The sequence below is a fragment of the Pipistrellus hanaki genome, assembly GCF_964339955.1.
Source record: "Pipistrellus hanaki genome assembly, chromosome: 1".
Classification (NCBI taxonomy): domain Eukaryota; kingdom Metazoa; phylum Chordata; class Mammalia; order Chiroptera; family Vespertilionidae; genus Pipistrellus; species Pipistrellus hanaki.
Window position 1 is genome coordinate 157,048,144 of NC_140503.1, and position 15,462 is coordinate 157,063,605.

Genomic DNA, 15,462 nt, shown 5'->3' on the forward strand with positions numbered 1-15,462 from the left:
CGATCAGGCCAGCAGAGGGGGCAGCTGGGGGCGACCAGGCCAGCAGGGGGTCAGTAAGGGGCAATCAGCCAGGTGAGCAGTTAGGAGCCAGCATTCCCGGATTGTGAGAGGGATGACTAACTGCCAGATTCTAATTTAAAAAAAAAAAAAAAAATCTTCACAGTTCACTGCATAAATATACCAAAAATATACAATTCCCTTCTTGAAGAACAGTTAGGTAATCCATGTATTATGAACTACATAATACAGTGTACATTGGTATACAGAAATCCTTGCATGGTTATGTATTTCTGGGTAAAATGTCTAGAGGCAGAACTGCTGGGTCAAAGCACGAAACGCATTTTCGATTCAGATAAGCAATGCCACACTGTTCTCTGAAAAAGGAGTTAACAACCTGCACATCCACTAACGATACCTGAGATTGGAGTAAACCTTTTACCAAACCCTCGCTAACTCCATACAGCACCAGTATTTCCATCCACTGTCATTGTGAAGCACATAACCGTCTCTCATTTTAATCTGCATTCCATGATCACTAGTGAAATTGATCATGTTTTTATTTATGCACTATTTCTATTCCTTCTTTTGTGAGTTGCCTTCCTGTACACTTTTATCAATCTTTCTTATGAATGTGTTAGAGCACTTTATATGGTAGGGACAGTCACCCGTCCTATTTCATGTTACCAATACTTTTTGCAAGGTGGTGGGTTGTCTTTTAACGTACATATAAGTTTTCATTTTAAAGGTGGTAATGCGGAAACAATATTTAAAATTAACATCACTGTAACCTGTGCTCTATGACTATTTCTATGCAAATAAAGTTCAAAGATTAATGCGAACACTGAGGGTAATACAAAAAAAAATAAAGTTTTCTTAATTTTAGAAAGTTAAATTATTAATCCAACAATTCTTACCAAAGTTAAAATTGGTTTCAAGTACTTAGGATGCTACTTTTGGACATGAAAATATTACTGAGAGGGTGTGTTTGAACATTTGTTTAATGTATGTTAGGCAGGACTCTGAAGAAGCATCATGGTTACTTGCCTTCCCAAGACAGGGCTGAGCTCTTTCAAGTCTTCCAATGATGGTGTTTGGTCCAAAAGTTTCTTAAACAGAGCCAGTGGGAAAGGGATGTTTGCAACATTGCAGTTGAACAGAGTAAGTCCACACAGAATCCCAAAGAAGAAATATCTCTTTTTCTCAAATTTAGGCTGAAAGGAGAAAAAAATATCTTAACATATTATGAATTTTTGCTAGTACAATGGTATCTTTATATTAGACTAGAGGCCCAGTGCATGAAATTTGTGCACTGGAGGGGGGGGGTCCCTCAGCCCAGCCTGCCCCCTCTCACAGCCTGGGAGCCCTCAGGGGATGTCCTACCACCAAGGTATTTTCATCAACACAGACTCCAGTCCCTTCACCATAAAAAAACGACAACTTTCTTTAGGCATTTTCAAGATGTCTCTTTGATAGGATATGCAATTTCTTTTCTTTTTTAAAAAAATATATTTTATTGATTTTTTACAGAGAGAAAGGAAGAGGGATAGAGAGCTAGAAATGTCAATGAGAGAGAAACATCAATTAACTGCCTCCTGCACACCCCCTACTGGGGATGTGCCCGCAACCAAGGTACATGCCCTCGACCGGAATCGAACCTGGGACCTTTCAGTCTGCAGACCGACGCTCTACCCGCTGAGCCAAACCATTTTCGGCAGGATGTGCTATTTTTTTCTTTCTTTTTTTCTTTCTTTCTTTTTTTTTATCCTCACCTGAGGATATTTTTCCATTGATTTTTTGAGAGTGTGGACAAGAGAGGGAAAGACAGAGAGAAACATCAGTGTGAGAGACACTTCGATTGGTTGCCTCCTGCGTGAGCCCTGACCTCTGCCCAGCTAGAAAGAAGCCTGCAATCTAGGTACCTGCCCTTGATCAGAATCGACCCCAGACCCTGCAGTCAGTAGGCCGAGGCATTATCCACTGAGCGAAACTGGCTAGGGCAGGATATGGCATTTCTTAGCCCCTCCAGCAGCGGACCTTCGTTTTTTCCCTCCAGGAGTGAGGTGGAAAAACCCTAGATCACCTTCTTGGATTCTTATTATCCAAGTTACCAAGAGCACTGCCAGTGGCATATTGGGAGCTTAGCCAACGAGCGGTCCGAAAAGGTGTTTCCTCTGCAGCTCATGTGCAGAGGCGGGACAGCTGGTGCACCACAGCTGGAGCAACTCCAGGCCCTGTGCCTGTGTCCGCTCTGGGGCTGGCAGAGCAGCTTAGGCAGGCCTCCACCTCTGTCTCCACTCCGGGCCTCACCTGTGTGCACAGCCTCCGCACGACTGGTTGTGACTGTTATGGCGTCCTGGCTAATTTGCATATTACCATATTACCCCCCACTCTCTCCATATATATATATAAAACCCTCCTACCCACCCACCCCTACCCTAGGTTTCACAAAATAAAATCACAAATTAAAACCAAAAACCTTGAGATAAGAATATTCAGGGTTTATATTCAATGGTTAGGTTAACTTAAATCCCTGTCACAGTTTTGGCCACTAAAAGCATTAACAGAATGGGGGTTGAGGGGATAGGAGAGATGTTGTTTAGGGGGGAAAAGACTGCACCAAGTAGTAAATAAGTCCTAGAGATCCAACACAGAGTAGTAACTATAGATAACAATATTGGATTGTAATAATCAAATGTGCTATGAGACTAGATCTTAATTATTCCAACCACTGAAAAGGAACAGAAATTATGTGGCGTGACAGAGGTGCTAATTGTTGCCCCAGTGGCAATCACATTATAGCATATAAATATCAAATCAACATGTGTACAATGTTTAATTTACACAATGTCATATACCACTTATTTCCATAAAAAAATAAATAAGTGAAAGCATGAACAGGCATAGCAGCACATTAGGCTCAGTAAGCTTTATAAACCTAAGTTTTCACAATTTACTTTCATAGCCTCTGTCTTCAAATTCATCAGGAAAAATAGAACTGTGACAGACTGAGTGCCTAACAAAGAAGCATTTGATTTTATCCATACAATGCATAAATGGTCAAAAACATATATTGCTTAATTTCTCCCGTGTGGACATGAGGATCCAGGGTAAGTAAACCCTGTTTTAGAGAAAAATAATCATCTATACATACATGTATGTACTTATTTATTTTTATCCTCCCTAGAGGATATGTTTTTACTGACTTTAGGAAGAGAGAAATGGAGGGCGAGAGAGCAGGTGCACGAGAGAAACATCAACTGATTGCCTCCCATGTGTGCCTGACCAGGGATCGAACTTGCAAACTAGGTATGTGCCCTGAACAGGGATTGTCACTGCCACCTCTTGGTGTATAAGATGATGCTCTAATCAACTCAAGCCACCTGGACAGGGCAATAATCACCTTTTTCAAATTAAAATGTATTTCTACAATTATATCATAAATTCTCCTCCAGGTATAAAACAAATTAGGCAATCTAATTTTTTATGGTCTGTCGAGAAACACCATAAGAAATAAAAGGGGACTTACTTTAACAGGAAACCACATGTAGGTAGCTTCTTTAGGATACATGAACATCCCATATTCTGGCCGAGTCATCTCTTCAAATAGACAGCGGAAAAACTCTGTCCTGATGCCTCCAGGCTCATATCCAATTTCTTCATGAAATGAAACCTGAGGAAGCAGAGCAAATAATGATCACTTCTAGGCTGTGTATTGCTATCTACTAAATTCAGCAGTGAGAGCTAGCATTATTGTGGATGCAGGTATTTAGCTGCCATTGTAGTAAGCATCATACTCATATTATCATATTATCATATTTAATATCCTATTAATTCTATGAGGCTTCAAGAATTTAAATAACTTTCCCAAGGTTATAAAATATTCAATGGTGCAGCGTAGGTTTAATCCTATGTCTGTGACACCTCAGAGCCTCAAGTCTTTAATACTAAATTGACCACTCAGGGTATGTCCTATATAATAAAAGGCTAATATGTAAATTGTCCCCTTGACCAGGAGTTCAACTAGTAGGCAGGCCAGCCAACAGACTATGTCCTTTCCCCCTGGCTAGGCTGGCTGGACCCTACCCATGCATGAATTCATGCACTGGGCCTCTAAAATACATACATAAGAGGCCCGATACACACACACACACACACACACACACACACGCACATATATACACACACACACACACATATATATACACATAAATACACACACTATATATACATATAAACACACACACACACGACAAGTTATATAGTTACTAAACCTAAGATCATTTATAGATGTTCAGAATGGTGATATCTACAATTATACCCTCAAAAACAATGCAGTCAATAAACAGAAAGTTCTCTCTTTCACAGAGGACTTTGGGTGCTGCCTGAGAGCAGAAGCAAACCCTCAGTTCTCCTCTGTATTCACACCATCTCACCGAAACCCTTAAAACATGGTGACTAGCCAGGCGAGGTCAGTCCTCCGGAGGGACTGGACCTCGTAGGGTTAGAACTAGGTCTGAGGAGAACCACCATTTCCCTGCTGCCCCTGAACATGCGTGTACTGGTGAAGGGCCCACACCTGTCACCTGAAACCCACAGGTCTCTGGGGAGTCAGGGGAACTCTGAGACAGGCCGCCTCAATGGCAAAGGGAGATCATTTTCCTTCTGTAAACGAGGTGTTACGTTATTTTACATTTTCCTTATCTCGGCACCCAATTATTGAGAGTTATACTTTACCATTAATTCCGTCCTCAGGTCTTCATTCTCAAACCGACTTAACTGGCTCAAAACATCCTCAACCAAGTGACTCCTCCTGACTATAAGATTAAAGGTGGGCATAAACCCAAAACTGGTCCCTCTGTCTCGCAGAATTCCAGCCAACTGCAGGACAGCTCTGATTCTTTTCTCCTGGGAAAACAGAAACGTCTTACTACATTCTACCATTTGCTCTGAGTAGAAACTTATAAAATGGGATAAACTGGTTCAGTTTGTTATAAATGCATGTCACAAGCATTTATGAAAAGAGCCTTATGTGCACCCCTGGAGATTAGCTATTCATTCAGTGTTCACCCTCAGTGAGCTGAAGAAACATGGAACCTAAGACATGGAAGCCATCCTGGGTGAGCAGCAAGTGACCAATGGCAGGCTCCATTGGACTACTATACCCTTCCTATAAATACAATTGTTAATACTTCAGTTACCTGCGTATAAGACGACTTTGAAACCAAAAAAAAGCCTGCTCAGATTGGCCAGAGTCAGAGAGGCGGTCTATTAAAAAAAGAACTGGTGTTGCCTCAGAAGTGGGGGGTAATCTTATACAGCGAATATAGGCCTAAACCTATGTTTTAACTGTAAAATTAGGGAAGGTCGTCTTATACGCCGGAAAATACGGTACTCAAGATAATTATAATCAAGAGACTAAGAGACTGATTAGTAAACACTGAAGCAGTGCACTGAAACACATTCTCATTCGAAAAAGTTCAGAAGTTTAGAAAAGAAGCAGTCTGCAGGAAAAGTTCAGGTGTGAGAGACCTCGCTAAAGATATCCTATTGTAGCCGAGACTGGTTTGGCTCAGTGGATAGAGCGTTGGCCTGCAGACTGAAAGGTCCCAGGTTTGATTCCGGTCAAGGGCATGTACCTTGATTGCGGGCACATCCCCAGTAGGTCGTGTGCAAGAGGCGGCTGATCGATGTTTCTCTCTCTCATTGATGTTTCTAGCTCTCTATCCCTCTCTCTTCCTCTCTGTAAAAAAATCAATATATATTAAAAAAAAAAAAAAGATATCCTATTGTAGGAAGAGAATCCAGACAAGAGTGAGGGAGAGGAGGAGGAGGAGGGAGAGGAGGAAGTGGGGAAGGAAGACAAGGAGGAAGGGGAGGAGATTGATAGATATTGAGATTGTCCACCTGAAACCAAATAGCCATTTGGGATCACTGAAGTCTGTGGCTCTTAGCAAAACAGAGAGAAATCAGGTCTATAAAATTATTACCAGAGAGTTGTTTAAAGTCAGGAGAAAATAGTTAAGAGATGAAGCAAAATACAATTCTTGTATATTTTAATTTTCCTTTGTTAGGTGTTCCATTAATGGTTATATCAGAACTCATAAATCAACTTCCTATTTTACTATGGTAACTGCATATGTGAAAGCATTTACTTTTATGACATATATCTGAATATTACTCACACACATACAGATGCCTACATGAGAGCAAGAGTGATAGTAAGACCTAACACGTTTGGGCATTTACTTGGTGTGAGGCACTGTTCTAAAAGCTATATTAACAAATTTAATCCTTACAAAACAGTAATGAAGTACATTTTCCAAGGCATTTTAAATTGTCCAGTTTTAACGTCAAGAGCACATTGCTGGATATGTTCACAAACAGAACCGATTTAGCTGATGATAGTTCAATGAAAAAAGGATACGTTTCACACACCCTTGTTATAGCACTATCTCAGGCATTTATTTGGGTCCAAATTTCAAGAACCCTCTGTCACCTCTATTCCCACTGTTACGTTTTCCTCCACTCGGTTGGACCTCCTTTAAAATAGAATGCTAATTTCAATTAAGTCCAAGTGTGCTCCACCTCTTTGAATGCCCATCAGAAAACGGCAGGCACCAACCTCAGGGTCAAAGCTCTACAATGAGGCCAGCAGCCCAAGCTCCGTCCTTTGCTACTAAGACCCGAACAGGCCTCAAGGCCAAGCAAACCCAAATTATGACACCACCATTTGCCTTCTTCATTAGAGCACAGGTAACTTCAACGCTACAGTTTCACCAGTTGATAGCTCCCTTATCACCCATGAAAATACTAAACACTGCCGAAACCGGTTTGGCTCAGTGGGTAGGTCCTGGGTTCGATTCCGGTCAAGGGCATGTACGATACCTTGGTTGCGGGAACATCCCCAATAGGGAGTGTGCAGGAGGCAGCTGGTCGATGTTTCTCTCTCATTGATGTTTTTAACTCTATCCCTCTCTCTTCCTCTCTATAAAAAATCAATAAAATATATTTTAAAAAATACTGTACACTTACGAAGGCACTTACCATTTGGTTTGTTAATAAAGACGAAGAAATCAGCATGCCTACCTTTATTTTTAAACGCGAGTCTGCATGTAGTAGTTTAATTTTTGACAGAATATTGAAGACAAATGGGAAATGACTGAATATGACAGGATCCTGCATGTCTACCGAAGGGTCCTAGAAATGAAGAGGAGAACAATTCTGATAAAACGGAAGGACAGAGCTAGCTTCCGTCTTACCTCGTGGCCTTAAACCCCGGATGGGGGAAGGTCTCAGTACTGACGGCCAAGGCAGTCCAAACCGCTAGGCAGTAGTACTTAGATACATAACATTCTAAGGAAATGGTTTTACATGTACCCATGAAAGGTATATACAATAGACCTGATATTTTCAGTGCTCATTTAATTTACCAATTAGTTGTAAATTCTGGGCTGAGAGAGGACAGACCATTCACCCAGCACTCTCCCGGAGTCTGTTCTACTGCCACCACACTTCTGCGATGTGAAAGATTCAGATGTATGCAGTCAATAGTCCGCCAGGGCTCTAATGAGGGTGTAGGGGAGGCCCGCCCTTTCCTTTGTTGTGCCTTTTTCATATTAACGCGGCACTCCCCACCAGATGCCCGTCGGGCAGGCCCAAGCTCTCTGCTCAGGCAGCAGCCACTCTCCTCTCGGTGCTCTGGCCCCACACCTGCACAGGTTTTGCGGGGTCTGTTTCGCTTTTCCCAACAAGCCCTGCTACTTCCGTTGGGCAATTCTGCAGAGTGCAAGGGTTTTGGAAACTCATGCAGAAAGTTACAGCACAAAATGCCCACATTAACGCCTTGATGACCCAATGTCCTCTTTGTACATGCCATACTTACTAAGCTCATTTTCCAAGCGTGCCTTTTTCGTGCATCTTCATCAAAATCAAGGCAGTGCGCAAGTTCGTTTACTTGGAAAATATCTTCAGGCGCTTGAACTTTAGTCTGGTTCACCTTGAATAAAATATAACCTATGAGAAAGTTTTCTATATAAAGAAAATCTTGCTTAACGGTTATTAGGTTCTCAGAATAAATACGAATTAAACACTCTTCATGACCAGAATAAAGTCCTACCCAATTCCTCCACTGCCAAAACCCCATATTCCCAGGAACATAAAGAATGTGTAGAGGGAGAACCAAGATGGCGGCATAGGTAAACACCTGTACTTGCTGCCTCCCACAACCACGTCAAAATTATAACTGAAATACAGAACAACCATCATCCAGAACGGCGGGAAAGCTGGCTGAGTGGGAGTAATACAGCCAGAGAGGGGAAGGAGAAAGCACAACGAGACTGGTAGGAGGTGCAGAATGGGGGCTGGCACTGGGTGTGCTGCTTTTTTAACCAGGAGGGAGATACCAGCTCCTGCTTGCTCTGAGCTCCAGTCCTGGGTGAGATCTGGGGGCTGAGGGTGGTGGGCAGACACATCCGGGGAGAAACTTGACTGTCAGGGAGAAACTGGCATCGGGGCAGGAACATGGGGACAATTTTCTTCCAGATGGAAGTTTTCGCAGTGGTCACTGTTTCTGCGCTGGGACCTCCCCGGTGTAGGGCTGACTGGCAGCCATTGCTGTTTGCTCCACCCTGGAGATTCCTTGAGACCCTGCCCTACGTAATTAATAACCCCACTCAAGCTGTGCCCAGCGGCTTCTGCATATGAATGGCCTATCCTTTCTCAGCCTAAAAGCTGCAGTTGGGTCAGGGAGCCCCAAAACTATCCAAAGAAGGCCTAAGGCTACACCAGTACCAGCAGCCTGCCTTGCTTCACAGTTGGGCCTCTTCTGGGCACTTCCAAACTGGGTACCAAGAGGAAGTATCTGCAGATCTCTCTGTAGCTCCTGCTGGGTGGCCTCGGACAGTGTCTGACTTTGCACCTCCTTGGACAACCAAGAGCCAGTGTGCCCAGTGGTCAATGTGAGGCCATACCAGATTACAACTCTACACATCCATAAGTGACAAACTCAAGGAGCAGATTCAGTGAGCACCAAAGCCCCGCTGAAGCAAGTCCTGTCCCATAAGGGTGTCTCTTGTGCAACAGATCTTCCACTGTAGACAGAGCTGGTCCTCACAGCCAATTGACCTGGAGGTTAATTCCTCCCAGTGATAACAACAGCCATCAAGGCTCAACTACAACAAGACTGCACACAGCCCACAAATAAGTGCACCAAGAGTGTCCACCTCAGGTGATTGGGGAGATTGAGCCACTGGGCCCTATAAGACACCTACTACACAAGGCCACTCTATCAACTTAGCATCTCTACCTGATACATAGAAACAAACACAGGGAAGCAGCCAAAATGTGGAGACAAAGAAACATGTCGCAAATGAAAGAAATGGAAGACAGAAAACTACTGGATATAGAGTCCAAAACCACAGTTATAAGGTTACTCAAGAATCTTCTAGAGACCTCCAAGGAACTTAGTGAGTCCTTCAAGGATCTTAGTGAGAATGCCCCCCCAAAATGGAAAAAGACCAGTCAGAAATTATTCATATACTGACTGAAATAAAGAATAATATACAGAGCCCTAAACGGTTTGGCTCAGTGGATAGAGTGTTGGCCTGTAGACTCAGGGTTCTACGTTCGATTCTGGTCAAGGGCATGTACCTTGGTTGTGGGGGTGTGTGTGCTGGAGGCAGCTGATTGATGTTTCTCATCAATGTTTCTAACTATCTCTCCCGCTCCCTTTCTCTTTGTCAAAAAAAAAAATTCAATAAAATATATTTAAAAAAGAACAATATACAGAGATTCAACACAGACTAGAAGATCCCAAGAATCAAGTCAAAGATTTGAAATATGAGGAAGCAAAAAACACACAACCGGAAGGGCAAAAAGAAAGAAGAATCCAGCCGAAACCAGTTTGGCTCAATGGATAGAGCGTTGGCTTGGGGACTGAAAGGACCCGGGTTCGATTCCGGTCAAAGGCATGTACCTTGGTTGCGGGCATATCCCCAGTAGGGGGTGTGCAAGAGGCAGCTGTTCGATGACTCTCTCTCATCGATGTTTCTAGCTCTCTATCTCTCTCCCTTCCTCTCTGTACAAAATCAATAAAATATATTTTAAAAAGAAAAAAGAAAAAAGAATCCAAAAATATGAAGGTAGTGTAAGAAACTTCTGGGACAACTTCAAGTGTACCAACAGCTGAATTATAAGGGTGCCGGAAGAGAGAGAGAGCAAGATATTAAAAACTTATTTGAAGAAATATTGACAGAAAACTTCCCTTACCTGGTAAAAGAAATAAGACTTACAAGTCCAGGAAGTGCAGAGAACCCCGAACAAGAGGAATCCAAAGAGGACCACACCAAGACACATCATAATTAAAATGCCAAGGGCAAAAGACAAAGAGAGAATCTTAAAAGCAGCAAGAGAAAAAACAACTAGTTACCTACAATGGAGTACCCATATGAATGTTAGCTGAGTTCTCAATAGAAACTCTGCCGGCCAGAAGGAAGTGGCAAGAAATATTCTAAGTCAGTGTTTTTCAACCTTTTTTGGGCAAAGGCACTCTTGTTTCATGAAAAAAATCACGAGGCACACCACCATTAGAAAATGTTAAAAAATTTAACTCTGTGCCTATATTGACTATATATAAAGTAATTCTCTTGAATAGGAATCAAATAAACACAAAGAAAGTATTTTATAATTACTTTATTATGAAATATTAAGTAAACAAAATAGTGAAAAATTATAAAATTCTTGTCTTGTCTGCACCTACGGCACACCAGGCAACATCTCGCGGCACACTAGTGTGCCGCAGAACAGCGGTTGAAAAACGCTGTTCTAAGTGATGAATAGCAAGAACCTACAACCAAGATTACTCTACCCAGTAAAGCTATCATTCAGAATTGAAGGTCAGATAAAGAGCTTCACAGACAAGAAAAAGCTAAAGGAGTTTATCACAACCAAACCAGTATTATATGAAATGCTGAAAGGTATTCTTTTAGAAGAGGAAGAAGAAAAAGGTAAAGATAAAAAAGTATGAACAACAAAGTGACAACAAATATAATATGATCTATCAAGTAAATCTAAATATCAAATTAATAAAAAAAATATGATGAACAGAATAAACTGGTGAATGTAATAGAATCAGGGGCATGGAAATAAAGCAGACTGACAATTCTCAGGGGGAAAGGAGTGTGTGGGGTGCAGGAAGAGACTGGACAAAAATCTTATATGCACGTATACAGTATCTATAGACATAGATAGTGGGGTGGTGAGGGCCTGGGGTGGGGAGGGAACTGGGTGGAGGGAAGCTATGGGGGGAAAAAGGGACATCTGTAATAATCTGAATGATAAAGATAAAAAAAAAAAGTCTAACATTTAATAGTAGAAATTGATTAAGATGACAAATTTCTAGTTACTTTTACTTATTTTTAAAATATATTTTTCTTGATTTCAGAGAGGAAAGGAGAGGGAGAGATAGAAACATCAATGGTGTGAGAGAATCATTGATCGGCTGCCTCCTTCATGCCCCCTCTGGGGACTGAGTCCGCAACTCAGGCGTGTGCCCTGACTGAGAATCGACTGTAACCTCCTGGTCAGTGCTCAACTGAGCCATGCCTGCCTGAAAACTTCTAGCTACTTTTAATTCATAGGGGGAAAAAAAGTTTTAAGGAACTTTAAGTCCAAAGAAAAATACAGTGTAATATAAATCCAAAGTACTCAGGGGCCCAATAAATGCATGTCATGTTCTTCAGAGATTAATAATATACCATTTATACATGTTCCCTCTGGCAAGGCATATATAGAACATTTCCTTCTAACCTGTGCGAGAATTTTCGGTATTCTATCCCCACATGACCAGGGGACATTATGAAGTACCTGTGAACACGGTGGATCAGTGCTAACATCAAAAGTGAAGACACTGATAACATTAGATGCTTTGGACATGAGTGACCACCAGTATTTGACCTGGTTGGGCATAGTCCTGGACTCAATGACCAATCAATGCTGAGGAGGTCTATGGCTGTGTAAAGAAGAACACACATATCCTACAACATATCACTTCCGGAATCAGGTATGGAAACTAAAAAACAACTCTTTTAAAAAATATATATTTCACTGATTTTTTACGGAGAGAAAGGGAGAGGGAGAGAGAGTTAGAAACATCAATGAGAGAGAAACACCAATCAGCTGCTTCCTGCACACCCCCCTACTGGGGATGTGCCTGCAACCAAGGTACATGCCCTTGACCAGAATCGAACCTGGGACCCCTCAGTCCGCAGGCCGATGCCCTATCCACTGAGCCAAACTGGTTAGGGCTAAAAAACAACTCTTGATACATGAACACCAAAATATACGTCCAGGAATGTTTATAGCAGCAGGTTTTCTCGTAGAGAACCCTTCCCCCTCAAAAAGAACTGCAAACAGCACATATATCCATCAGTACTGGAATGGATAATCATGGTACATTCACAGAATAGATTATGATGTAAAAGTGAAAATGAATACAGCCATGGGTACTAATCTGGAAGAATTTGTATAACAAATATATGAGACACATGTATTCTACTCATGTAAATTTCAAAAACAGCAAAATTAAAGTGTTTCATCTATCATCCATCTACCTATCATCTATCTATCTATCTATCTATCTATCTATCTATCATTGTAAAACAATAAACAAGAGTAAAGGAACAATGAACCCAAAACCCAGGATCATGGCTACCTCCAAGGGGTGAGGGGATGCAATCTGAGAGAAAAATACACAGGCATTTCAAAAGTACTGGAAATACTTTCTTTCCCAACATGGGCAGTAGTTGCACTGTTTTATTAGCTTTCTTCAAATTGTTCATAGCTTTATATATACTCTTTTATATGCATGGCTTAATTCACAAAAAAACCAGAATTTAAAAAGTAGCAATATAAACATGTTTCACAAGGCTGCTTAAGATTCAGGCCAGGAGAAACCCTTACCTTATGCAGCTTTTTCAGCACTTCTAGGAGAATTTTAATGTGACAGTTACTCTCAGCATTTTCGGCCCAGTAACGCAGTTGAGCAGTGACAGCTCTTTTAAACATCTGGACCAGCTCCGTGAAAGCAGATTTGTGCAGAGATGCCCAATATTCCTCTGAGCGATACAAAGGTAAGTAAATGTTAACGTGATTTCTCGGAGATTCTTAAAGGTATAAAAGTGGTCCATATTTTCCAAGACTGATAGATAGGGTGGGGGTGGCCGGGAAGAGGTCAATGGGGGAAAAAGGAGACATATGTAATATTATATGTAATACTTTAAGCAATAAAGAATTAAAAAAAAAACCTGATACAATATTTTCTATATGTCATAATTACAGAAACACATTTGTAATAAAATTTTCAGAAAATACGATTGCGATTAAAAGTTCAGAATTTGCCCTAGCTTGTCTGGCTCAATGGATAGAGTGTCAGCCAATGGACTGAAGGGTCCCGGGTTTGGTTCCGGTCTAAGGCACATGTCCAGGTTGTGGGTTTGATCCACAGTAGGGGTGTGCAGGAGGCAGCCACTCAATGATTCTCTCTCATCATTGATGTTTCTATCTCTTTCTCCCTCTCTCTTCCTCCTTGAAATCAATAAAAATATATATTTAAAAAGTCTATGCTCAAACTTTTAAAAAAAGGAAAAAAGTTCAGAATTTAATGTCCTAAAAAAAATTCCTTGACAACCACAGGACCTCAATCTTGATATTAATCTGTGAAAAAAGAGACAATAAATTACTTACATTTTATTCCATATTGAGGAACGTACTGTACGGAAAACTAGATTAAGAACTACTCGTGACTGCACAGTTCTTCTTTTTGGGCTCACAGCATGAGTTTTCAACGCTTTTAAAAAAATATATTTTATTGGGACAGAGAGCTAGAAACATCAATGAGAGAGGAACATCTATCAGCTGCCTCCTGCACATCTCCTACTGGGGATGTGCCTGCAACCAAGGTACAGGCCCTTGACCGGAACTGAACCTGAGACCCTTGAGTCCACAGGCCGATGCTCTGTCTACTGAGCCAAACTGGCTAAGGCAAGTTTTTTAATCTTAAATAACACCTTTTAGCATTGTAAAAAATAAACAAACAAAATGTTTAAACAGCTTTTCATCACTTACAATGTTACCTAGATTTAATAAAATGTAAGAAAGACTGGACTTTCTTGGGCTGATTACGTAAAAAATAAGCCCCATTAAATCTGATTAAGCCCCTAGAAGTAGTACTGGAGATGCAGGGAAGGAGGAAACAATCAGACAACTCTAGAGCTGGGACATTCTCCAGGACAACTGGCCTAGATTTTTTAAAAAAGCAGTCCATAAACTTTGGCAAAATGTGAATATGACCAGGATATTAGACAATTAGTATGAAATTACTAGAGTCCTGGTGCACGAGACTCATGCCCTGGGAGTGGAGGGAGGGGTTCCTCAGCCTGGCCTGTGCCCTCTCGCAGTCCGGGGCCCCTCATTCCTTACTGTCTGCCTGCAACAGAGATGGAGAGGCTCCCGTGCTTGCTAGCGGTGAGCCAGGCTTCTGGCTGAGCCGTGTTTCCTGTGGGAGCGCACTGACCACCAGGGGGCAGCCCCAACATTGAGCGTCTGCCTCCTGGTGGTCAGTGTACATCATAGCGACCAGTCATTCCACATTTTGTTGATTTGCATATTAGGGTTTTATTATATAGGATGGCTAGTTTTATTAGGTGATAACGATGTCATGTAGACTATATATTTTTATGTGAAGCATGATTAAATATTATAGGTGAAGTGTCATAATATCCCCAACTTACTTTCAAATAATCCAGAAAAACTAAAATGTAATCTGTACTTCAAGAGAGAGGAAGCACAACATGTTAATTGTTGCTGACTCTCAAGTAGAGGGCATATACTCACTGTACTATTCCTTTAACTTCTGTGTGTGAAATTTTTCATCATGAAAAGTTGGGAACAAAAAAACCTCATGACCAAGCCACACATAGGTCATGATAAGAATTCTAAACAGGTTCTGGAACACTCTATTTTGGATATCCAGAGTAATTACTACAGTGTCTTCAGAATACACTAAGAACATGCGATTAAAAAAAATGAATGTGTTTCCATTTCTCTAAGTGTTGCTATAACTTTACAAGGTACATCTTTCCTTGAGGGAATGGTGAAGTATTTTCACATGTAAACCATCAATCTTACCCAGAGCCTCTGAAGATTTGTCATTCATCTTATAAACAGCCTCTGCAAACGGAACCACCAGGCTCTCCCAGTTGTTGAAATCATGCATCATGGGAAATTCTGGGAGAAGGAAGAATACTTCTAAAGCTTCTCGGTGGGAAGAAGGAAATGGAAGATTTTTAAGAATATCCCTGAGACATGTGGTTATCTGCAGTAAAAAAAATGAACAGGGAGAAGGCACTCAAAACACAGCAGGAAAAAAATAAAACCTAGGAGGAACTGGGTGCAACTGGCTGTAAA

The 15,462-nt window shown here is 41.4% G+C and overlaps 1 protein-coding gene across 1 annotated transcript in view; it reads right to left on the reverse strand.

Annotated features, from left to right (window-relative positions):
• Positions 1-15,462, reverse strand: part of HERC5 (HECT and RLD domain containing E3 ubiquitin protein ligase 5) — a 41,342-nt gene that overhangs the window by 8,226 nt on the left and 17,654 nt on the right. Inside the window, exons 12-18 of the mRNA XM_084881790.1 lie at positions 15,184-15,370; positions 12,958-13,112; positions 7,883-7,996; positions 7,087-7,197; positions 4,735-4,905; positions 3,527-3,670; positions 1,045-1,211 (exon numbers count right to left, since the gene is read on the reverse strand). Coding sequence (XP_084737916.1) covers positions 1,045-1,211; positions 3,527-3,670; positions 4,735-4,905; positions 7,087-7,197; positions 7,883-7,996; positions 12,958-13,112; positions 15,184-15,370 — 1,049 coding nt within the window. The remainder of the gene's footprint in view (positions 1-1,044; positions 1,212-3,526; positions 3,671-4,734; positions 4,906-7,086; positions 7,198-7,882; positions 7,997-12,957; positions 13,113-15,183; positions 15,371-15,462) is intronic.